Source organism: Pseudozyma flocculosa, assembly GCF_000417875.1.
Source record: "Pseudozyma flocculosa PF-1 unplaced genomic scaffold scaffold00006, whole genome shotgun sequence".
Taxonomy (NCBI): domain Eukaryota; kingdom Fungi; phylum Basidiomycota; class Ustilaginomycetes; order Ustilaginales; family Ustilaginaceae; genus Pseudozyma; species Pseudozyma flocculosa.
In genome coordinates this window covers 38,086-61,672 of record NW_006920874.1, presented here as the reverse complement: position 1 = coordinate 61,672, position 23,587 = coordinate 38,086, and the positions used below count along the sequence as shown (strand labels likewise).

Below are 23,587 nucleotides of genomic sequence, written 5' to 3'. Positions count from 1 at the left end.
TCGACCACCCTTTTGCCCCCCGCACAGATGCGCTGGTCAAGACGCGCCTCCTCAGCCCCATCGTCACCTGCCACATGCGCGCGACCATTTGACACGAGGGCACCGGCTGCAAGAGTGCACCGCCAGCTGCGGAAGCAGGAGATCGAAGGACGTGCTTCCTCGGCGAGCAGCTTTCTGTTGAGTGCAAGGCGGACCGCTACCTGCGCAAGCACCTTCGCATGCTGATCGAGGCGGCAGCCGACCATGGCAGGAGACAGCGTCGTCTGTCGGTGACGGCGGCGGCCTGGGTCGAGGCTTGCCTCCGTGACCAGCTCGTCTTGGATGCACTCGGACAGAAGGCGGAGGACCTAGTGCGGACCGAGGCGGCTCAACGGACGCAGGCCTTCGCTGCTACCCTGACGTTGCCCGCCGCCGCCGCTTCCGCCACCACCGCGAGGCTTAGCACGGGCGAGCCCGCATCTCAGTTGGCGCATGGCGATGATCGGGCCACTATCAGCGCACGCACAACAGACCGCGCCTTCCTTGCAGACGGATAGAGCAGGGAGCAGGCCGGAACATCGATTGGCCCAGGCGTGACAGCCGACAAACGTCCCGCCGGCGCGCCGACTTCCCAAGCCAGCTCGCGCACGGCCGCCACGGTGCCATCCGGTCGCTTTGACTTCCCACCCATGGCGGCAGTGGTAAATGGCTCGCTCGCTTTTTTGTCAGCCTCTTGCGAGGGGCCCGGCCACCCTCCTTGCAGAGAAGACGACGACGTAGAGATGACCGACAAGCCCGCACTGCAGGATCCGGCGGCCATGCCTGGCGCGCTCGGGAAGGAGAGCGGAAAGACAAAAGCGCCCGAAAAGGCACTCGCTGGCCCAACGATGACGCCGCCCAGATGCAGCAGTAATTCCAGCCGCGCCCATTCCAGGCCGCGCCATGCTCGAACGGCAGACGAGGCTCTGCTGACCTCGACCGGTCGAACCACGCTCGGCGCCCAGGACGCCGTCGACATTCAAGCGCCAGGACAGCTCGCAGGCGACCAGGCCGAGCCGATCGCCCACCGCCCGCAGCACATCCAGCTCACCGCCGACGACGTCCTCGAGTTCATCCAACCGCAGCTCGCCGCAGAGGCCGCTCGCTACCCTGGGAAGCACAGCCGGGCACTCGACGCTTGTCTTGATACCCTTGTTGACGCCCGTCTCGCCGGCCTTGTTGACGCTCGTCTCACCGGCCTTGCTGACGCTCGTCTCTTCGGCCTTGTCAACACCCGCATCTGCGCCGTTGTCGACGCCCATTTGGTGCTGCCGTCGACACCCCTCTCGGAGGCCTCGTGGATACCCGACTTGGCGCCGCCGTCGACGCCCGCATCGGTGGCGTTGTCGTTGCCCGACTTGCGGCCCGCAATGACGGCGGAGAGGACGCCCGAATCGATTCTGCCGCACGGGACGTAGTCGGTGTGGGCGTCTGGAGTCGTCGATCACTCGCCACGCGGCGTGGGCCCTTGGCCAACGCCGCCCCCTTCTCCCACTTCATTTCTTCTCTCCTCCATCACTCCGCTCCCTCCCCCTCTGCCCGGCTGCCTTCGAGCCGCGGCTCTTTGCTTCAGCTGGCCGATGGCCGGCTCCGCTGCATGGACGCCAACCTTCTGAGTGCTGGCTGCAAGCAGCACCGCGCCATCGCCAACTTCTTCCACGCCACCCAGCCCCGGCGCCAAGTCCGCACCTGCCGCACCTACCACAGTCATCTCCTCATCGCTCCTCTGCTGCAAGAGACGCAGCTCGCCGAGTCGCGAAAGTAGCCGTCCAGCGCACCACCGACGAGGCCGCTGCCGAACGCACCTGCCAGCAACAGGAGCCCGTTCTCCGCCAGCCAGCGCGCCGAAGCGGACTGCGCACGTATCCTCGCCCTACAGGCCGAGGTCGAGCAGCTACGCCAGGCTCAGACGCCGCCCACTGCCCCCTCGGAGCTACCGGTCGCCTTCGCCCAGCTGCGTCAAGACCTCCACGCCCAGCTGCGCGGCGACTTCGTCCGTCTGGCCGTCTCGTTGCCAGGCGTCGTTGCCGCTTCGCCACCAACCCCACTCACCGCGCCACCCAGCCCGCCTGCCCTGGCTCCCACGGCTGGTGAGTCAGGCACGTTCCACAAGCCCTTGTTCCCCTGGATCTCTGCGGATCTGTACGCAGACACGCACCCTGCCCACGACCTGCTGCACCTCGCCGACGCTGCCTGGACCGTCGACGCCGCCCCGGAAGCCACGACTGTCCGGTTCAACGGCTTGGCTATCACCACGCAGACGCAGTCCAACGCCATCCGCGCCTTAAGTCGCAAGGAGGGACGAGGGTGTGGCACGTCGACGCCGCCGTCCGCACGGCCGCCTCGCAGGGCCGCTCCCTCAGCGCTGCGCTCCTCAAGTTTCGGGACCACCTGGCCGACCTCGACGCCACGTTCTCGTGGGACAGCGTCTCCGACAACACTCTCCGCGTCTGCTGCGCCCGCTACACCGTTGCCCCAGCAGCGGTGTGGGCCCATCTGGACCACGAGCTCTACGTCCCCAGGCTCTCCGGCGTTCTCGGCAAGGCCCAGCCCACGGCGCCGCCCCCGGACCCCAGCTTCAGCCTCAGCAAGAGGAAGCAGCACCCGGCGCCGGCCTCCAGCTCGCCGAAGGACAACGTCTGCTGGAACTGGCACTCTGGTCGCTGCCAGGCCGACCCGTGCGAGCGCAAGCACGTCTGCCACCAGTGCGGCCAGTCCGACCATTCCTGGAGGCGCTGCGACGCCCCCTCGAAGCGTGGCACCCTCACCAACTAGCCGCCCGCCGCCGCGGAGCGCGCCCTTGGATTCTACCGGACTCGGCAGCGCGGCCTCAGCAGCACTTCCAGCACCCTTCCACTCGCCGGCCCGTCCCCTTCTGACCACGCCGGGGGCCACGACGAGCTCGGAGGTGCCTCCCGCGGTGCCCTCGCACCACCACAGCTGGCCGCCCGGTACTGCCAAGCGTGGTGGCGCAACGAGCTCGCCTACCCCGTCTGCCGCGCCCTCAGGCTCGCAGGGCAACCGCCCGACACCCTCGAGGCGCTCGCATCTGTCCCCTCTCGACCTGCCCCCAGTCGAGCGAGGCGTGCCAGCGCTGCTCGCTGGCCGCATCTCTATCCCCTGGCCTCGCCCCAATACCACCGTCCCCGACAGCCTCTTCCACCCCGCCGACCGGACGACTGGCGTCGGCTTCACGCAGCTTGCCGTGGAACGCAGAAGCTCCCTCCTCGCCGACTACCCCGACCGCCGCACCGCGGACGCAGTCCTCGGCGCCATCCAACACAGTATCCGCCTCGGCTACGCCGGCCTACCCGAAGGCGAGGCGTGGTAGGAGCGCGCCGCCGACCTGCACATGGACGAGCAGGGCCTGGCGAAAGTCCGCGCAGAGGTCGCGCAGCGCCTCGCCGAGATCTGCCTCGTCGAGTTCCACCCGGAGTCTTGGCGGCTAGTCTGCCCCCCCATCGGTACCGTCCCCAAGCCCAGGTCAACGAAGCTGCGCATCATCCACCACCTCTCCCACCTGCGCGCTCCAGGCTCTGGCCTACCCTCGGTCAACCCCGGCGTCGCCCGCTCGTCAACGGCGATCCAAGATGTCACGCTGGCCGCGGTGCTGGACTACGTGGCCGCCAACCTCGGCTGCCGCCTGTGGGAAGGCGATGCGGTCGATGCCTTCCTGCGCACATCGTGGCCGCGCTCTTCCAGGCCCGCCTCCTCGGCCGGATGCTCGACGTCCACTTCTTCGCCGAGACGGTCCTCACCTTTGGAGGCAAGAGCTCGCCTCTTCTCTTCGACCTGTTCGCCGAGATGCCGCACTGGATCATGGCGTCGTTTACACCGCACCCGGTCGAGCACGATCTCGACGACCTCTTCGGCGCGGTATCGCCTGGCTGGAACGCAGCCGCGCCCGTCCGCGCGCTGGCGATGGCTTGCCACGCTCTGGATCTTGCCCTTCCCCTAGCCAAGACGTTCTGGGGCTCGACGCGCCTAGGGATCTTCGGTATCGGGGTCGACACAGTGCGCCAGACCGTTGCCATCACGGACGATCGCCGCGATAGCATCCTCGCCTCCGTCGCCTTCCTTCTGGACCGCAGATACGCCTCGCCGCTGGACGGACAGCGGGTTGCTGCCCTCCTGCAGCTCGTCACGCAGGTCATCCCACACGGCCTCGCCTTCCTGCGGCGCATCTACACCGCGGCGAACCGCGGCCTTTGCTGCAGCCGCCGCTGCCGATCTATCCATCCGACCTCGCAGCACCACCATCGCCAACGTCGACCTGCCCGACAGCATCGACCTACCGCCATTGACGCTTTTGTGCCTGAGCTATCAAGCACCAGTTCGACCCTCTTGCGCCGCCGTCATGCTAACGGATCCGCAGCAGCTGCCTCTGCGACTCGCTCTCTCCCGACCTCGACTGCCGCCCAACCCCGACTGCTGCCCAACCCCGACCAACGCCCGAGCAACTCGCACGCCCGCCCATGCCCGTGCCCTCGTGCTGCGTCGATGCTTGCCTGCCACGACCTTCTCACCCCGCCAGCAATTGCGCCGCTGCTTCCTTGTCCGCAGGTCGCCTAGATGAAATGCTTGCGACACAAAGGCATGGTCAAGCTACTGCCGCTGGCACGGAGCGGTGGTGCGACAGGCTCGATGGCCGACCTCGGCACCACCGCGATGGAGCACCGCGCAGCGATTCCGCAAGATGGCCGACTGCAGCCCTGCTGCGATGGCCGACGCCCCGACCGAAGCACCTCTGCAGCTTGCCACGCCATTCCAGGACCACAGTGGCCGATGTGATGTCGTCAGCGGCTGGCGCTTGCAGCCACGCATCCCTCCTTGCGCTCTACGCTTCTCGTGCCAAATCCGCGTCATTCAGACTGAACCGTGGCAAGGCGACTATTCCTTTCTCGCAATGATACGCGGGAGGAGTGGCAAGTGAGGGCATCGATCGGCACCCCTTCATGCAGCAAGGAGCGGCGATTTCCAGGCCGGGGGCCTGAACTCGACACCTGCGGCGCTTCGGATGATGCCACGCGTGATGGAGGGGAAGTAGGCTAGCAGGCTGACAGCGAGGTTGCGCAGACGCTGGAGGAGGCGGTTGGTGACGAGGGCGAAGGACATCTGCCTCCTCGACTCGCGGATACAGATCTGGCCGATCCGGCGTCGTTCCTGCGCCCAGGCGTGCAGCGCGGCCGAGCGCTCTTCCGACGCGGCTGCAAGTGCCGAGGTGCGGAAAAAGGGGCGAAGCGCCATGGAGAGCGTAGCGGCATCCCTGGAGGCGGTCGTTCGACACCAGATGCCGAGGAACGGGGGTAGAAATATCAGCACGATGACCTCCCCCCCAAAGGCCAGCGAGGCAGGGTCGAGACGGGGCAAAGAGGTCGAAGCACTCACTGGATGCCCGTGTTGAGTCCGCGCCCGCCCATTGGGCTGTGCACGTGGGCCGCATCGCCGATCAGAACCACCCTGTCGGTCTCGTGGTCGACATAGGATTTCACGAGGCCGTGGTGCACCTTGAACGTCGTCGCGAACCTGACTTCGACGCTGCGCGCGGCGGTTTGGGCAACAAGGAAAGATGACACAAAGGTTAGCCTCGGGTACGGTCGATTGCGCCAGTGCTCGACCAGCCTCGCTGGCGGCCGGCGACGGGGACTCACATGTCTCCCGGGCGGAGACCCTCCTTCTTCTCGGCGCCCTCTCGCCACTCGGCGCCCGTGGGCAGATACTGGTCCATCGTCCATTGCAGCTGCTCGATGCTTGGTCGGTTACCCTCCTCGTGCCCGCCGATGCCCTTGCCCGTGGTGCGGCGATAGACCTCCTGGAAGCCCGGGGGCAGGAAACTGGCAGCGATCCGCATCCAGTTGCCAGTCATGGGGATCGAGATGCCGAGGCCCTGCTTGCAGTACGCTTGGCAGCCCTCGAGGCCGTCGTAGCCGAGCTCCGGATAGCTGTAAGGCCACTGCGGATCGGCCGTACGGATCTCGGCCAGCAGTAGGGGCTGTTTCTGCGGCGCGGATAAGGGCGAGGGAACAGGAAGCGGGTGGGGAGCGTGAGCGGTTCCACCATCAGCTGCGGGCCCCATCTTGGCGCGAGCAAGCTACGCACCATGGAGGAACGGGGGAATCCGAGCCCGACGAGCTGGCGTACGAGGCTGTGGCCACCGTCGGCACCGATGACAAAGTCGGCCTCGACCTCGTGGCTGCCGAGCTTGTCGTGCTCGAGCGTGACGGCCACTGGCGCCGCTTTGCCTCGTCGCTCGAGATGGGCGATACTCCAGCCGCCTTCGATACAGCCTCCGAGGGTGGCAAGTCGGGCTCGCAGCGTGGCGTCCGTGAGGCGCTGCGAGATGATGCAGAACTGCTGGTACTGGCTGTCGCGCAGCGCGCCCGGAAAGTCCATCGTCATTAGCGGCTTGGTCTTGCCCGCCGACCTGAAGGTGATCTTGGTCAACAGGTTGCCACGCTCGAGAAGCTACAAAGGCAGCGAGAGGGGCCAGGTATGGACCGAGGATCAGAACTGAGTCCGAGCGGTGCAGAAGCAGGCATGGCCACAACGGCTCGCACTCACACTGCGGGTGACACTGTCGGTCCGCTCCGGGGGGCTACTTGGGTCGCTGACCAGAGGGATCTGCTGCCTTCCGCGCACGCCGACCTGTTGCTCGCGAGCTTGGGGATCGTCGACCGTCTCGGCGAGAAGTTCAAAGGTGCGAGCGTGAACCCCGATGGCCCGGGAGTGCGTAGGCGAGAAGCTGTTGATCGACTCGTTGCTATCGACAATGAGCAGTTTGAAGTCGGAGCGCGCCTCGGCGTCGATGTTGTTGAGGATGGCGCAGGCCGCGGCCGTTCCGACGCTGCGTGGTCAAGGACAGAGGGCGCGACGGATCAGCTCAGCAGAGCATCCGACGTAGCGGCGGCAGGGAGACGACGTCGGAGCACCTACGGTCCAGCGCCGACGATGAGGATGTCGACCTTGTTTGGGAGCGGCATGGCGGGAGACGAGACGATAGGTGGAACTCGTTGATCTGGCTGGAGCAAACGGAAGAAGCGGGAAGATGGGCCGGTTGGAGGGGATGGAGAGGGTGGACGGTCAGGATGTCGGTCTATATAAGGGCAGGTTGCGCCCGGTCGCAGCGCTTTGCCAGGATGAGAACACGGACCGATGGGGCAGAGTACCTGGGCGCGAGGTGAGCGTCCGGGCGCAAGGACCGTGTCCGATGGTCGCTGCTTCGGCCATAAACTCAACGCGTCGAGCTTAGTTTGTGGCAAGGAGCCACCGGCTCTGCTGATCCGGAGCTAATGCAGGCTTGCTGGCAGCGGCCATGGGCAGGGCGGAGCGAAGATGAAAAGGGCGTGGTACTGGCAGGTTGGGTGCGCGATAGATGGCGAAGAAACCTTACGGACCCCCCTGCTGGATGAAAGAAGCGTCGAGGCGGTGCGGTCCGGTGGGAGCGGTGCTGCTCGTATGAAGGGCAACCAAGCGGCGAGCTCGGCTGTATGGGCGAGCAGAAAGTGGCGTGCATGTGGCATGTAAAGCAGGCTTGAGCGAGAGCGGCAAGCATCCTTCTGAGCTCCGGTGGCGGCGTCGAGCGGCCGAGGCCAGGGTGTGGTGTTGGTCTCGGTTGCTCATGGCAGCGCTCGGAGCCATCGGACCAAATCTTGGCGGGGGATCAAGTCGCACACCTGTGACCCCTGCAGCGGAACATCGGGGCCGAAGAAGGACGCCAGCCGGGGCAAAGATCGAGCCAAAAGAAGACCGCGCGGATGTCAGCGTGGCACACGATGAGGGATCTGTGCGGCCAAGAAAGAGGGAAGGGGGGCGATCCGAGGTCAGCGAGCGGCACGGATGCATGAGTAGTGCCGCTGCAACGCTAGCGGCGCCCTCGGGTACACACGAACCTGAGGCCGACAGGTGGCGAGAGGATGCATAGGGTACGGTGGTCTTGGCAGGCAGCAGTACGAGGGTCGAAAGCGACAATGGTGGTGGGCAAGAGGAGAGGAGGAGACACTAGTGTTGTATGTAGGCGGCCAGGCTCGTGAGGAGCGGACCCGACCCGACTTTCGATTGGCCAGCCGGTGCATGGGCGGTCAGAAGGAAGCCGCGCGCCCCACGCTAAAGCAAGCTTAACAACGCGCTTCGTCCGTTCCGGTTTTTTCGCCCCATGCAGCTCGGACCCCCTCGCGGCCGGGCAGCCCTCATGCCGGCGACTAGGCAGGCTGGCAAGGGCATTTCTTGCTACGGATGCGGATCCGAAGAAGGCCGAGGCTTCGCAAGGATAGAGGCAGGGTCTCTCCGCCTTGGCTTCAGAACCCCCGGCGCGCTGGCAGTAGGTAGGGTGAGCGTCGAGGCAACATCCACCTACCTGCGCCCAACTACCCGGACGGCGTCGGACAGGCTCCTAGCCTATGCAGCCTAGCCTGCAGCTGCTCGCTGGTGCCGTCCGGCCGGTTGATGCATGCCCGCCTGACTGCCGGCCTGCCGAAATTTAATTTTCCGGGACGCCAGCTCCGAAGCCAAGGTGGACCCTTGCTGCATGCATGCCCACCGGCCCGCCCGTCTTTGGCGTCGAGGCGGACGACGGACCGCCGGTCCTCGACCTGGCCGCCCTCCAAGCCTCTAGGTAGCGGCAATCTCAAGCACGAGTGGCGCTCGACCTGCCAGCCGTCAGCCGGAACGACCTCGACCTCGTCCTCGACCTCGTCCTCGTCCTCGACCTCGACCTCGGCCCCTGTCCTTCGCTCACTCGAGCGCTGTGGCTGCGTTGCACCCTCCGCTGCTGCTTCGGCCGGGAGAAGCGGGTCGGAGCCGACTGTTGCGCCTTCGGAACCATACCGGATCCCGACGGGCAGAGCCGCGTTCAATTACAGTAGTTAGACGCAGCGGCTGCGCCGTCAGGCAGTCAGGGGGCAAAGCGGCCTGGTTACGGTTACGGTTCCTCCTCCCCTCCCTCCTCCTCCTCCTCCTCCTCCTCCTCCTCCTCCTCCTCCTCCTCCTCCTCCTCCTCCTCCTCCTCCTCCTCTCTGTCTCATCCGTACTCGATCGTGTCGCCGAGGCTGTGCACGAGGTCAACAGCGTGCCTTCGCTGGACGCGAGGCGAGACCGGTCCTCGTGTCAAAGAGCAGCAGGCGAGGCCAGCCATCGGGCGTAGTGCGGCGGGCGCGGGGTGGACCCGACCAGCTCGGCACTCCCGTAGCTTGCTTGCGCCTTTTCCGCCCAAAGCCGTCGTCATCTTCGGGACGGGCCCGCCGTCGCTTCGGGGCTGGGCAGTAATGCCGTCGCGAGAAGCCGTGCACGGCACACTCGAGCCTACCACCTCGAGTCGGACCAAGGAGGCAGCAGCATTCGGAGGGTCCGAGGCTGGTCGAAGAGGGATAAGAGGTTTGGCCCAGCATCACCCCACCCTCGCCTCGACACACTGTCACGCCGCCACCACCACCTCGACTGCCACCAACTCCTCTTTGCACCGCTCGTATTGCTTACCCGGTCTGCCAGAGAGGCGTGCCTATATTCTGCACCCCGAGCCCCTCTTCCCTTGCGATCAAGCCGATGAAGCAGCAGCGGGACCCCCTTGGTCGGCGAAACCTCGGGATGCGCCCTCGGACGGTTGAAACGACCACAGGCCAGCTTGCTCGACGAACCCGCATCTTTCCACCGCCGTTCATGAGCACCGAGGGATCCTTGCCAGTCGATCGCGACGGCATCGTAGAAGCGAAGCCATGCGTCTGGCTCCCGGTCCTTTGTTTGGCCCTTTGCGCGCTTTGAGCTTCGCGTCCGGCGAGACACAGTATTGACACGAACCTCCTCTCTCCCTTCCGCTTTCCTTTCTGTCGTGCCGATGCGCAGTCTCACAACCCTCTCTCCTCGTTGATTTCCGCTCCTCGTCTTAGCGTCGGCAAGTACCGTGCCTCTCCATCCTCGCTCCTACACAGCGAGTCAGCGCTGGGGCAATCGTCGACTCACCGCGCGCGTCTCTCCTTTCTCGAGGCTGCGCATTGTCTCGTAAGGCTGCAGGGACGCATCTCGTTTGGCCGTCTCTCGCGCTGCCGTTCTCGCAACATTGCGTCATGCCCGCCTTGTCCCAGGCGTCATCGGTTCGTTCGTCAAGAGACCGACACGTGTCACCGCGCACATTCTCGCCTCGAGTGCCGATCGGGCCTCGACAGCTCTGCAAGCTTGTCGCTCCGACGTCGAGTCGACCTAAGAAGACTTCCACAATCACAGGCACCCCAGCAATGTCGGATCGACCTCAATGGCATCACAGACAGAGGCCAGGCCGAGCCTGCCGGCATCTGCGGAGCGATGATAGCGTAGGACCGCGAGCGGCGCGACCTGTGCTAGCGGCCAAGAGCCAGGACGAAGCGGTCGGCCTGAAATGCATCGAGGTCCGACGGTCGGTGACGACGCTGCTTGGTACGATTCGAGCAGATCCTACATGGCCAGACATCGCGGCGAGAACAAGGGAATGGCCGTGTAAAGGCGGGATGGGTCGGGTGCTGATACAGGGCTCCGGGGCCGGTAGAGCCGCGGCCGGATCACACAGCCCGTCGTCACGAGTCCAGCGCTATGAGTGGCGCTGGCCGGGCAGATGAGACGCTGTGACGGTAGCCTAAGGACGGCCGCGCCCGAACGATCGAGTTTGCGACACTGGATGGGCTGACATGAGCAATGCGACTCTGCGCAGCTCACTCGTAGCGATGTCTATTGCAACGATACGCTCTCGGTACTGACTCGGTGCTGTGGGACCCAGCGGCTGCAGTCCTCTTCGGTGCGTCAGAAGGCTATGGCCTGGCCAGGTAGCCAGCGGGGCACTCCATCAGCCGAACTCGGCAGCCGCCTGGGCCCAGATGCGCCGGCACGGCGTCATGTAGATGGTGCAGCACTGTGTGGCGGTGTAGATCCGCTGCGGGAAGGCGCGCGCGTACGAGATGACCTGCGTGACGCGACGCAAGGGAGGAAGCCAGTGAAACGCTGCGAGTCCAGCACAAGGCCAGCCTGCGCTCTAGGAGGCAGGCGGTGTCCGTGATGCCGATGGTCTGGCGCTCCGTGTCGACCTGGATGCCGAGAGCATCGACGAGAGTCGTAACCCAGAAGGCCTTGGCATGAGAAACGGCGAGGCCGATCGCCCGGCAGCTCACCGCCATGACGCGGACAGGCGCAGCGGCATCACTGCCCTCAGGGGCCGAGCCGAACAAGCAGTTGAGGCAGAGTTCGACCGGCTTCGGGATGATGAACCCCGGGAAGCCGGGTCGACTTTGTCGATGCGTCCTGCGACCAGACGCTGCTCAGCCTCTGATCGGATATGTCCGAGGCGCTGCTTGTCCATGGGCAACTTGGCGAAGCGGGGGTACTGTGCCTCGGTCTCGGGGTCGAGCGGCCCGGCAGAGCCCCGGCGGACGCCGAGCCGGACGGCGCCGAGCTTGACGTGAGCGGCGTAGCGGTTGGAGTAGTCGGCGACGAGGTAGCACCAGCGAATCCAAAGCGCGCTGCATGAACCTGACTCTGGCAGGTTGGTCGGAGGGGTGGAAGAGGCTGTCAGGGACAGCGGCGGTGAGGCGAGGCGGCAAGATGGTGATGCGGCCAGCGAGGAGGGCTTCCGCGAAACGCTTGAACGACGGAACGGCAGGGCGCTAGGACTGCGTGCGCAGCAGGAGGGGTGGGCGGGCGTGTCGCATCACTGGGCTCCGCAGCGAGGGGCGGCCAGCTCGGGTGGTGCAAGGGCTCGGCGTGGGGACACGTCGGGCTCGTCGCGGCGGCCGGCGCCGTCCCAAGAGTCGGCCCTCATCGGAAGTGTCCGCTCCGTGGTCTGCTCCTTGGACCTGTGAAGACAAGCAGAGGGGAAGCAAGGCAGGGCGAGGCAGCCGGAGGCGAACCGCCTGCGGCGCTTCGTCGGGCATAGCAACAAGGGTGGCCGTGCGGCGGACACGGGATGGTCGAAGAAGCAGAGCCCAAGCAAAGCACGAATCGACGTAGCGGCGGGGTTGGGGGCCAGTGATGGTATCTTGAGCATGGGCATGAATGACGGGCAGTCCCTTTGAGGATGGAGCGCTCAGGCGGTTCTCGGACGGCTTAGGGCAACGGCTGGTCCGGTGGCGGGCAGGCGCATGGGCAGTGGCAAACGAGCGCGGGCTTGCGACCGGCCGAGTTGGAGGCCGACCTTCATCGCCCTCACCGGCGGTCCCACACCTCGATATCGTCACCCGTTGTCGTGGTCAACGTCGACGTCGATGTCGTCTGGGCTGGGCCCTGTCGCGGATTGGCGTGATGCGTGCCTACGGCTGGATCGGGATGGCCGGCGCTGAGGCGAGAGGGTGCGACAGCGTCTGCTCTTGCACCGGCAGCCAACGCCGAGGTGACCGGGCCCTGGGGATAGGCCAGCTTGGCGCGGAGCTGCTTCTATTTCTCGTTTATCGATGACGTTGTTGGTGGTGCGGTCAGCGACGACAACGACGGGTCGGCTTCACTTACCGACGGCGGCGAGGACAACAACAACGACGATGGAGCATCCTGGTTGACTCCGAAGGGAGACTTGACGGGGACAGGGGCGCCGTTGCGGATGCGCATCGTCTCGGTGGAGTCGACGAGGCGCTGGATCCGCTCGCTCGATGTGGTGATGCTCTCTGTCCTGCGACCAACCTGCTTGGCCGTTGCAGCCGCGGCACCCCTCCGTGTTGCGCCCTCTTTGATGCGGAGGTGGCCTCCGCCCTGCGTTCGTCCTGCGCTGCCCTCGATGCCGCGTTCTGCCTCGTGCTGCGCCCTCCTTGATGCGGCGGTGCCCTCTGCCCCGCGGTCGTCCCGCGTTGCCCTCGAAGCCGCGGTCTCCCTCGGTGCTGCGTCTCTCTCAGTTCTGTGTGTCCGTCGCCTCATCATGGCTCGCGCTGCCGCGAGCGCGGCCGCGGACGCCGCCGGCGCTATCCCGGCCTAGACGTAGCGGTCCGCTGGGAACTGCGTCGCCAAAGGCTCTGGATCGCTGCCAATCCCCTTGACTCAAATGACTCTGTGCTGTTGACTACCGCCACTTTCTCGACGTCGATCCCATGCCGCCACCGGTTGTGTAGCTGTCGTGTGACCTGCGTCGATTCTCCGTGCTTTGAGCGACATCGGTCTTATGAACGCGGCCGGTGTCAGCACTTCTCGGTGCGGCGTCCCTCACGTTGCCCTGCCGCCCTGGATGTCCTGTTGCCCGACGCGGCCGGTGGGAATGGGTCTCGATGCGGCGTCACTCACATTACCTTGTCGCCCTAGATGTTCTGACGGCACACCGCCGCCCTCTTGCCCGCCCGTGCCGGCTCGTTGCGATGGAGTCCATATCAGGGCCGATGAGGATGACGAGGCCGCCAGAAGGCCGGTCGGCGGCTTGAGAGGAGAGCGGCGGAAGGCCGAGAGTGCTAGCCAGTCGAAGCGGTAGAAGTCGTCACCTGGAAGGGCTGCGACACAGGCAAGAGGAACCGGAAACAGAGCGCGGTCAATGAGAGATCGTTAGACAGAGCCAGATGTTGAGATCAGCGGACGAGTCCGGTGGACTGGTCACGACAAACAGCAATGGAGCGGACTGCTGGATCTTTGCCTCTGCCTCGACGTGCTGCGGCGCTGGCGTGGTCAGAGCGGTGTCCGCTCTTCGCGGGACGAGGCGATGGTGTGACGTACGACATCTAGCGATGGGCAGCGGCCTGGGGCGGCCCTCAAGACTTGCAGGGCGACGTGCTGGGGCAATGGCGTGTGCTCTCAGAGGGATGAGGTGGTCCATTCGGAAGGTGCAAGGAGCCAGAAAGAGTCGGATAGCGGCGAGCGAGTGAGCAAGCGAGCAAGAGCAGGACAGGTCTGCAACCGTGATGCTGGTGCAGCCCAGTCGAGGTACTCACAGTAGGGCCAAGAAACGGCGCATCGACGGACCAGACGAAAAGAGGGCGAAGGAGAGGCGAAAGACGCATCAAGCGAGAGCGGATGTGGTGTTGGCGGTAGTGGTGGCGGTGGTGGTGATCAAAGCGGTGGCTGGGGTGAGGCAATGGTGGGTTGGAAAATGCACGCGCGGCGGGGCCCAAGCGCGGACAGAGCCCAGCCTTCAGGAAAAAAAAAAAAAAATTAAAACTCAAAAATACGGAAATTAAATCACTCGCCAGGGGCCTCTTCAAGCGCACCGCACCGGGGGTCCCAGCGGGGCGTAGGCCAGCTCTCCGTCGCTGTAGGTGGCAATGCGATGGACTGAGAGGGGGGCAGCCTCGCCCGGTGGCCGTGATTCTCGGTATCGCAGGTGGGTTGTCGCTGGTGGGACTCTGGCGGCCGGCCGAGAAAGAGGGCCGAGCCGGTCAGAGAGAGGCGAGCCGCTGGGAGTGTCTGCCGCCAGCCAGCCGGCCATCAAGCCAGCCGGCCAGTCAGTCGGCCAGCCTCGAGCGCCACGGATGCGGAAACAATGGTCGGTCCCGAGCCTTTGGTCTGCCGGCCGGGAGCAGGGCGTGGCTCCCTGGCCCGCCAGTCACGGATCCGCCCAGCTTCGGGATCATCGAGCCCGGCTCCCGACCGCAGCAGAGAGCTCCTCTGGAGGGTCTTTGCAGGCCGTCTAGAGGGTCTCGGCCGTGAAAGCCTTCTGGAGGGTCTCGGCCGTGAGAATTTGCATCGTCGCCGTTTCTTCGCTTCCGAGGGCAGATGGGGCAGATGGGGCAGACCGGCAAGCCAGGCAGCCGGGCGACAGGGCAGCAGGGCAGCAGGGCAGCCGGCCCTGGCCCGTCCCAGCGCGACGCGGCGTGCAAGCGGATCCGATCGGTCGAGGCGGTGCTACGGCCCTGTGTTGTCCGTCGGCTCTCGTCCGAGTGCGAGAGGAAGCCTGGGCCCGTTGGCGCCATAGACCGGCCAGGCCACTCATGCGCTGCCCTCCTTGCTTCGGGCAAGGCGTGAGAACCATGCATGGGGCTACGTGGCTTGAGCAGTCTGCCTGCACAGCTGCAGCGCCGCTGTTGCTCGAGTTTTTGCTGTGCCGTGCTCCGCCGTATCGTGCCCGTCCTTTTTCTCGCAAGGGGTCCTCTCCAGGTCTTACCTTGCGCCTACCGGGGGGGTTTTTTTTTCTTGCTCTCCAGGTGGTGCCGTGCCCATCCTTTCGGCCTGGGCTTCAGAGCGGCCGACGAACGAGGGAGCAGTGCTGGGTCAAGGGCGGAGGATGAAGTGTGAAAGAAGGGGAGGGACCATCCAGGCTCGGCCAGCAGCAGCCCCCAAACGGCCTGTATATATGTCGAGCTGGCTGCGCACAGGAACAGGTGGCTGTGCTGGAGCAGCGGCAGCAGCAGCAAGGCCGGAGCACGGTCAAGAAGAAGTGAGCAGTGGCAGGAGAGGGGTGCACGCACGTACGGCTCTCACGAGCATTCTGGAGCCCTGGGGGCCGTGGTGGTACCAGCTGGCTGAGGCTGCCCGTGCCGGGCCGAGTCGCGCAGCGGTACTTTGGCACGGGCGTCTGACCCAGCATGACCCCGGGACCAGGCGTGAAAGCAGCGTCGCGATCGTGATCCGTTCAAGGCATCACTGGTGCTGCGCAGCGCGATGGTGCACAAAGGGGGGTGATGCGGCTGGACGGCGATGCTAGAGAGGGTAATCCAAGGGAAAGGGAGGCGCCGCTCCGCCCAGAGCACAGCACACGAGGAGGACCAGGGCGAGACCGAGGCAGGCAGAGAGCGAGGGCCTGTCTGGTTGCCTGGTGCCAGTATCCTCGACGCGACGACCACGACGGCTTTCACGGCCGATTGTGCCAGGTCGGGGCAGGGCAGGGAGTGAGGCCGTCTGCCTGCCTGCTGGCTGGTTGGTTGGCCTGCCTGATCAGGTCGGGGCACTCGGGGCATGCGCACGATCGGTTGTATCGCTGTACGCCCACCGCTGCACGGAGTCCGCTGCATGGTTGCACGAGGGACACGAGGGCGCGCGCAAGCGCTCGCGGCTTCTCCGCCTCGGCTGAGACCAATTCCCGGGGCGGCTACGTAGCTGTGGTACATCCGCCCGTCGCGTCCCACCCAGGGTTCCCGCTGCCACGCGGCATGCCCTCGCCTGTGCCTTGGCGTGGCCGTCTGTCCCGAAACCGAAGTCTCTCCCGGTTTCCGCTCCGGTCGGGACGCGTCGAGGACTCGCGTCGTGTTCCAAGGTGCACTGCCGCTGCCCTGCCTGCTTCCCTGCTTCCCTGCCCGCTGCCAACTGCCCTCGCCCAGGTCGCGCAGGCCGCCTAACCCTCGATAATCCGACCGCCCAGGCTGCCCCTCCCTCGACACTCACGATCCGCCCCGGTCCCGATTAGGAATATACAGAGACCACCCGAATCCGCGTGTATTCGCTGTCCGAGCTCTTCGCAACGCCCCCTGTTTCACAGTGGAAGGTAGCCGCCTCAGGCACACAAATGCAGCGTGGCTGTAGCCGCCGATCGAGGAGCTGACGAGGAAGGTCGAGCAGGCGCTCGAGTCAGAGCGGAAGGTGGCCGCCGCTCGACGACGTGGAAGGAAGAGAGGGCCTTCCAAGGCGAAGCTGGCAGAGCAGCAGGCCTCGAGGAGGTGACGTGGAAGGTCGAGCAAGCGCTCGAGTCAGAGCGAAAAGTAGCTGCCGCGACGGCGTGGAAGGAAGAGCTGGTCTTCCTCCCTCGAGTGCCCTGCCCTCCTTCGAGCAGCATAGCAGCGTCCGCTCCAAGGCAGCCAGAGAGAGCCCCCCAGACCCACCGCGTCTGCCCTGTGTGCCCTGGTGCGTGCCCGTCCTCCAGCGCCGCTGGGCCTGCTCTGCTGGGCAAAATCCCCCTCGCTCCCCAGCAAAAGACAGCCTGCTCCAGCGACGACTGACTCCCCTCGAAAGGCTTAAAAGGGGCCCTCCAAACCGTTTTCCCTCTTCCCCTCAATCCACCACAATCATCAGCTATCTCCGGCTCCTACCAAACTATCCTCCCTCGACGACTCTCCTCCGGCCAGCCTCTCCTTCCCCAGCCCGACCCACCTTCGCCTTCTCTTCGGTCGGGCCCCAGCCCCGCCTCCCCGGACCGACCTCCCTTCTCAGCGTCCGACCCAGCCTCGTCGACCACCGCGCACCAACGCGCCGACGCTTGCGCTTCGAGCTCTCAGCTACCGACGCTTGGCCTATTGTCTCGTGAGTATCCTTCGCCGTGGCCATCTGCTCCCGTCCATGCCGGCTCGCTCGTCGCTCCCAGTGTCGCTCACCCCTCTGCCCTCGTTGCCTACCCTCGTCTCTGCGTGCAGCCGCCCGGGATCTCATCAAGCCTCGAGCATCGTCGGTCGCCCTCTTCCTCGTACAGTGAGCATCAGTCCACAGCCTCCGCCGCCGGTCGCCTTCAGTCTCGCTCACGCTTCTGCTGCTCGTCCTCTTCCGCCTGCAGTCACGCCTCAAGCCGTCTACTTTCGCTCCGCCGCAAGCTCCTTCGAAGCGCCGCAAGCCCTGTCACTCCCGTACGTCGCCCTTCACAGTCGTTCGTCATCGTCGGCTCCAGTCAGTATCGCTTACCTCGGCCGCCTTGCTCTGCATTCCTTCTCGCTCAACAGACACCCGGACAGCCAGGCGACGCCACCACGATGCTCCCGCTGATCAAGTACTTCACCGGCCAGGGCGACGACACCGGCACCATGGCATCCCCCTCGGACAACGGCAGCCCCATGGACAGGCCCCTCGACATCCGCGGACGCCCCTTCCGCTACGAGACGCCCACCCCGGCCTTCCGACGCCGCCGATCTCGCTCGCCCGTCGCCACCAAGCGCCACTACGACGAGACGCCGCGCCACGACAGGCACGACTACCAACACAGCGGACAGGAGGGTCGCGTCATGACGCCCGGCCGCTCAGACTACGGCCGCGACAACAACGACAATGACGACACCCCCTGCCGCCACGTCGACCTCCCGTATGGTCACATGAACAGCCCCGGCGCCGCCTCCTGCCGAACCGACCGCACCGACGTCGCCATCTGGGGCATCCAGAAGCGCCTGGACCAGCAAGAGGCCGGCCAAGCTACGCTGGCCTCGAAGATCGACAGACAGTCAGCTGCCCTCGACATGATTCTCACCAGGCTCGACGCCCAGCCCGCGACCACGGCGCCTCCCCAGCAGCTCGATGGCAACGGGGCCATCAGCACAGCCATCGCCAGGTACACCTGGGTCCCTCGCGATGTCGTCGAGGCCATCGCCGACAACCGCTTCATTCCCGAGCAGCTCGCCATCCTCGTCAACCCCGCGTACCGCCCTCAGCATCACCCGGCGCGCAACGACCAGGGAGAGCGAGCCGACGAGCCCCTTTTCCAGGCTCTGAGCTGCATCGGCGCTCTCTGCGACTCGTGGTCGACCTACGTCGGCATTGTGCTCCTCGTCGGCAGCCGAGAGCAGCCGGACCTGGCCCCGGGCCTCCTTGCGCACCTCGAACACATCATCGTGTTCTCGAGCCTGTACGAGTGGCGCGGTGTGGTCGGCTACCACCTCGCTGTCTGCCGCCGTCGCCTGGGCACGGCGAGCGGCGCTGAATGGGCCGCCATCGACGCCGACTTCTCCAACACACACCTCCGTCCCATCGACCCGCGCAGCAACAACAACAACCCGGCCCAGCGCGACGCGCAGCGCGCCCGCCCGAAGGTGTGCAAGAACTTCAACCTCAACCGCTGCGCAGGCCAACGCTGCGGGCGCTCTCACAAGTGCCTCGCTTGCAATGGCAGGCACCCGGTCTTCCGCTGCCACGGTCTCAGGCTCGAGGATGCCTAGGCGCGCCGCGGGACATCAAGACGCTCCCGGATCGATCAAACACAGTGAGTATAGCGATATGCTCGCCACGTCTGAGGAGGCACCTAGCGGCGTCGCTGGCCCCACAATTAGCTGTCTCATGGCCTGGCCAGCCCATAGTTGCGCCCCCGTCACCTCTGCAGGCATGCAGAGGCGTTGCCTTCTTGCAAGCATGCAAAGGCCTAGCCATCATCCGCATTTCCTGACAACAAATCCACTCCTCGTCGCTCCTCTTTCTTTCGCCACCTTGCAGGTCTTTTCCCAACCAGCCGACGGACAGAGAACACAGTGAGTATAGCTACCTTATGCTCACCAGGTAACGTCGGCACCCCGCAGTGTCGCTGTTGGCCCAGCCGACCTGCCACCCAGCCTGGCCAGCTTATAATTGCGCCCCCGTAGCCTCTGCAAGCGTGCAGAGGCGTCGCCTTTTGCAAGCGTGCAAGGCGTTGCCGGTTATACGCTTTTCCCTGACAAAAAATCTACTCGTCGCTCCTCTTTCTTCAGCCACCTCCCAGGTCTTCTTTCTCAAGTCGAGCTGGCCCGGGACCGATCCAGAATACAGTGAGTATAGCTATCCCTATGCTCACCAGGTAACGTCGGCACCCCGCAGAGTCGCTGTTGGCCCAGCCGACCTGCCACCCAGCCTGGCCAGCTCCCAATTGCGCCCCCGTAGCCTCTGCAAGCGTGCAGAGGCGTCGCCTTTTGCAAGCGTGCAAGGCGTTGCCGGTTATACGCTTTCCCCTGACAAAGAAACCGCTCTCCTTTCCTCCTTCTTTCGCCTCCCCCAGACGACAGACACGAGAACAGCACAAGCGCGACGCGTCGCTACCACCTACATACAAGAGCCGCACGCGCCATACATAGCAAGAACTAGCATCGACGCGCCGAGACCATAATACGACCCTCAAACAACCAAGACTCGAATCGAGGCGGCGCCGGACGGTCGAGGATCCAAAAAGCAGCGAGCCCCACCCCGCTTCGCTCCATACCCCCTCGTCGCGCCGTTTTCCCCTTAGTCTAGCAGCCTCCTGTCCCGAGTATCGGCCGAGCCCCTCCGCATCGTCTTTGTATGTTGTACACGACCTAGCTACCGAGCCACCGAGCTCATCCACCAAAACCCGACAAAAAATTCCAAAATCCCCAACCAGTCGAGACTGTCTGTGTGCGCCGACGGCCCGTGAGATCGCCTGTGCCGAGCACTTCTGCTCCTCCAGACTGGCTGGAGAGGAAATGAGCCGGCTGGCTGGCCGTCGGGCAGGCAATAGAGCAGAGCCGATTCCGAAGCGGCGTGCGAAGGGACTCGCGAGGACCTGTAACAATCAAAGCAGTAAAAACGTGGCTCGTGGCGGTACCTACCAAGTCGACCCTGGCAGGCACCTTGGCGGTCGTCCCGCAATGAGTACCGTGGCAGGATCTTGGAGAGCTTGCCAAGTTGACCTTGGCTGAGCCTGCCTGCCAGTACAATCTTGGCAGCCGTCCTCTAATGTCCGCTTGGGCGGGCTGCTCTGCAGATGCTCAAGTACCATCAATTGCAAGACCACTGCGATGCTTCTACAGCTACAATACGCACTACTTAGCCACTTCAAGAAGCAACGACTCAAAAGCAGAGTAACAGCGTGTGCCAGCCTGAATGGTGCAGAGCAATGCAGGGAGGACTATCAGCAGCCGCAACCAGTCAGTGGGGGGATCGCGTTCCGAGGGCCAAAACCACATGCCATTGATAAAATACAGGTGCTGCAGGGAAAGACAAGATGGTGGGGAGAAGGGAACGGAGCAAAGTAGGTCAAGGTGGGTTTATATCCCCTGACCCCAAGCCTCTGAGCCTCGTTGGTCATCTGTCAGGATTACCGCCTGCACAGCCACAAAGTGCCCAGCCGAGCGTGCTTTCCTGATGACCCACCGAAGTTGCACCGAAGGGTCATCGGAACCGCCGACGATGTTGGCAGCTGTCTTGGCGGGATGCCAGCCTCCTCTTGGCGGGTACTACCGCCAAGGAGGCGTCAAGATGCGGTTGGGCGGCACCTTGGCGGCAGAGCAGCCAAGGCGGGGCTAGAATACCGCCAAGGTGCCTTCACGGACGTCTTGGTACCACCACCTAGGAACCATATTTCTATTGCTTTGAATACGAATTGCAGGGCCGTTCGTTCGGCGGACAGGCGAGATGATCCGGTGCGACGAGGACGAGGACGAACACGAGGACGAGGGGGATGAACGGGGGAGCGAGAAGCCCAGATGGGGGAAAGCGACGACGGACGGTATCTGGGCGACGGCCATCTAGGCCAGCCTCGCCCGCTGCGCGGAGGCGTCCCAGTCGCCGAAGTAGTCGGAGGGCACAGCCGCCCAGCTCCTCCCCGCGACCTTCTTTGTCGGCTGCAGATCCCCGAGCGATAGCGCCGCGGGTGCGCCGAGCGGCTCGCCGCCGACATCCGAGTCCGGTGTGATGGCCATGTCGTCGTCGCCGACGGGACGGGCCGCGCCCTTCCTGGCACCTTCGCGCGCCTGTGCAACAATGGCGTTGAAGCGGAGCTGTCGAGGCGTGCAGTCGCCCTCGCTCTCGGACGACGACGACGCCTCCCGCTCCAGGCCCCTGCCCACCTGGCTCATCTGGCTAAGGCGAGACTCGGCCGCCTGCCGACGGCTGTACGCCATGATGCTGGCCAGCGTCGATGATGGCGGTACGGCACCTTTGCCGACCGTGCTGCCGACCGGGCCCGGCCCGGCGCTGATCGAGCGCTTCCAGGCGTACGCGGCGGGCTTGTACGACGGTCCTCCGCACTCGAGCTTCGAGAACTGCGAGCCGGAGCTGACGGTCGGGTCGTCGCTGTGCGGGCTTGGCGAGAAGGAGGACGTCGAGGCGTGCACCGTCTCGGCCCGGCGCGGGGGCTCCTTGACGACGTCGGCGGCGACGATCGAGTCTGTGCGTGGTGCTGCCCTTGTCGCCTTGGAGGGCGTTGCTGGAACCGTCCTTGACCCGTCCGACTGCCGAGGAGGCTCGTGACCCACCGCCTTGCGGGCTGACGAGGCGGCAGAGGCGGCAGGCGACGAAGCGCTGATGGCACCCGACATGGCGGCGGAGAGCATCCGCGCGCCCGTGTAGTCTAGCTGGTGGTCGACGAGCGGCCAAAAGCGCTGTTGCTCCGGCTGAAAGGTAGACACCGCCGGCGCGTCGCGAAGGTTGACGCTGGGGCATCGCCACCCCACTGGAGCGGTCTCGGTGGCCGAGAGCAGGCTGAGCTGAGGCAGTGGGTCGTCGCGTCCATCGTCGGTGGCGCCGACCGCGCTGCTCGGGACCAGACTCGGCCCGGGCTGCTGGGCGAGGCCGTGGTGATGGCCGTCTGCAGCATCTGGAGGGGCGAAGCGGAAGCGGTCGTTGTAGGCGCTGGCGGTGGTGAGCGAGGAGCGCCGCTTGATCTGCTGCCAGCGAGAGTGGTGGGAGCGCTCGACGACCTCTTCGAGGGTGATGCACGACTCGGACGATGCGCGGCGGCACTGCAGGGGGCGTTTGCCCCAGTCGGGCATGGACTCGCGCATGGCCGCCTCGTCTTCTTCGCACCGGATCTCTTCGGATAGCCTGTCGAGTGCGCGCTTGGTGAGCTTTGAGGAACCCGCAGTGGCCTGAGCGGGGAGGTCGATGCGTCTGGCGGCCTTCTTTGCCACAGTCAGCAGTCGCTGGCGGCAGCGCTTGGCGCGGTCGCTCCGGTCGGATGTCGAGTCCGGAGCCTTGCGCTTGCCCGCGAGGACCTCGGAAGTGCCGACGAGGGGAGGCGGCTTCGTTCCGTAGAGGCGACCGAGGTGCGATGTCGAGGAGGCGGATCGGTTCAGCTCGGCCCGCGATGGACCCCGAGGGGCAGGCGGGACGCCTCCGAGCTCGTCGCTCCACGGGAGTGCCGAGGTGACGTTGCACGGCGTATGCGGTTGCTGGTGCAGAGGTGGCGGGGTGGCGAGGGCCTTGAAGCGGTGCTGCTTGCCGTCGGAAGAGCCGCTGGTGGCGCGGTGGTCGAGCGAGGGGCGGAGGGCCCGACGGAGGAAGCAGGCTGTCTCCTTGGCCGGTCGGCTAGCGTGGCCAGGTTGCATGCCGGTGCCAGGACCGCTTCCGTGCTCGCCGCTGTTGCCCACGCTGTCGCTGGCGCTGGTGCTGGTGCTGGGGCTGGGGCTGGGGCTACGGCCGTGGCTGGAGCTGTGGGATGTCTTCTCTGGCCGGTTGGCCTGCTGAGCCGCCGGAACGCTGAGGCTGGGCGGTTGGTGCATGGCTGGTGGCCGTGCTGCTGGCGTGAAGCTGGGGCAGGGGAGAGCGTCGGCAGGTCGAGCAGTCGATGGTAAGCGGCAAGCGTTGGATAGGGTGGGTTCGAAGATGGCAGCTGGGGATGCGGGCGGGGTTGGTGGTTGGGACGGTAGAGAGGCAAGTCGGCGAGTGTCGAGAGAGGGCGAGATGGAGCGCAGTGGAAAAGAGTGCGTGAGGGCGAGAGCGAGAGGACGAGAGGACGAGAGGACGAGAAGACGAGAGGAAGAGAGGGATAGAGAAGGACGACGAGGTCGGGCTCCTCGCCCTCCGCCCGGTGGCGATCCCGAAGGCGAAGGCGTAGGCAGGCGTAGGGGCGCTGCGGGCTGCTACACAAGGTAGGTGGGCAGCCCAAGCTGGGATGCCGCTGCGCTGATGCTCGTGGGCCTGCTGCCCTGCACTGCGCTGCCCCGCCTCCTGCGCTGCCCTGGGCCTGGCCCCCTCGTTATGCACGCGGCGCAAATTAGAGTTGCCTCGCTGCCGAATGAGCACGGCGACCACCCGACCCATCCACCCAGCCGGCGCACCCGCCACACCTCTTGCCTTTTTGTTTGGCGCTGCGTGGCCCCCC

At 65.4% G+C, this 23,587-nt stretch overlaps 4 protein-coding genes across 4 annotated transcripts; 2 read left to right on the top strand and 2 right to left on the bottom strand.

The window, feature by feature from the left end:
• Positions 1–1,615: 1,615 nt before the first annotated feature.
• On the top strand, positions 1,616–4,590 carry PFL1_06940 (uncharacterized protein; the record flags this gene model as incomplete). Its single annotated transcript, XM_007879948.1, has 6 exons — positions 1,616–1,779; positions 1,837–2,325; positions 2,382–2,723; positions 2,842–3,345; positions 3,502–3,679; positions 3,721–4,590. The coding sequence occupies 6 exons, from the start codon at positions 1,616–1,618 to the stop codon at positions 4,588–4,590; spliced, it is 2,547 nt and encodes an 848-aa protein (XP_007878139.1).
• A 381-nt stretch (positions 4,591–4,971) lies between these two features.
• Positions 4,972–6,998, bottom strand: PFL1_02161 (uncharacterized protein; the record flags this gene model as incomplete). The annotated part of the gene is made up of 6 exons (XM_007879675.1): positions 4,972–5,284; positions 5,407–5,556; positions 5,670–6,016; positions 6,118–6,483; positions 6,580–6,862; positions 6,952–6,998. 6 exons carry the CDS (start codon positions 6,996–6,998, stop codon positions 4,972–4,974), a joined length of 1,506 nt encoding a protein of 501 aa, XP_007877866.1.
• Positions 6,999–17,546: 10,548 nt separating this feature from the next.
• On the top strand, positions 17,547–18,719 carry PFL1_02160 (uncharacterized protein; the record flags this gene model as incomplete). Its single annotated transcript, XM_007879674.1, has 1 exon — positions 17,547–18,719. One exon carries the CDS (start codon positions 17,547–17,549, stop codon positions 18,717–18,719), a length of 1,173 nt encoding a protein of 390 aa, XP_007877865.1.
• Positions 18,720–21,011: 2,292 nt separating this feature from the next.
• PFL1_02159 (uncharacterized protein) lies at positions 21,012–22,985 on the bottom strand (the record flags this gene model as incomplete). Its single annotated transcript, XM_007879673.1, has 1 exon — positions 21,012–22,985. One exon carries the CDS (start codon positions 22,983–22,985, stop codon positions 21,012–21,014), a length of 1,974 nt encoding a protein of 657 aa, XP_007877864.1.
• Between the last annotated feature and the right edge of the window lie 602 nt (positions 22,986–23,587).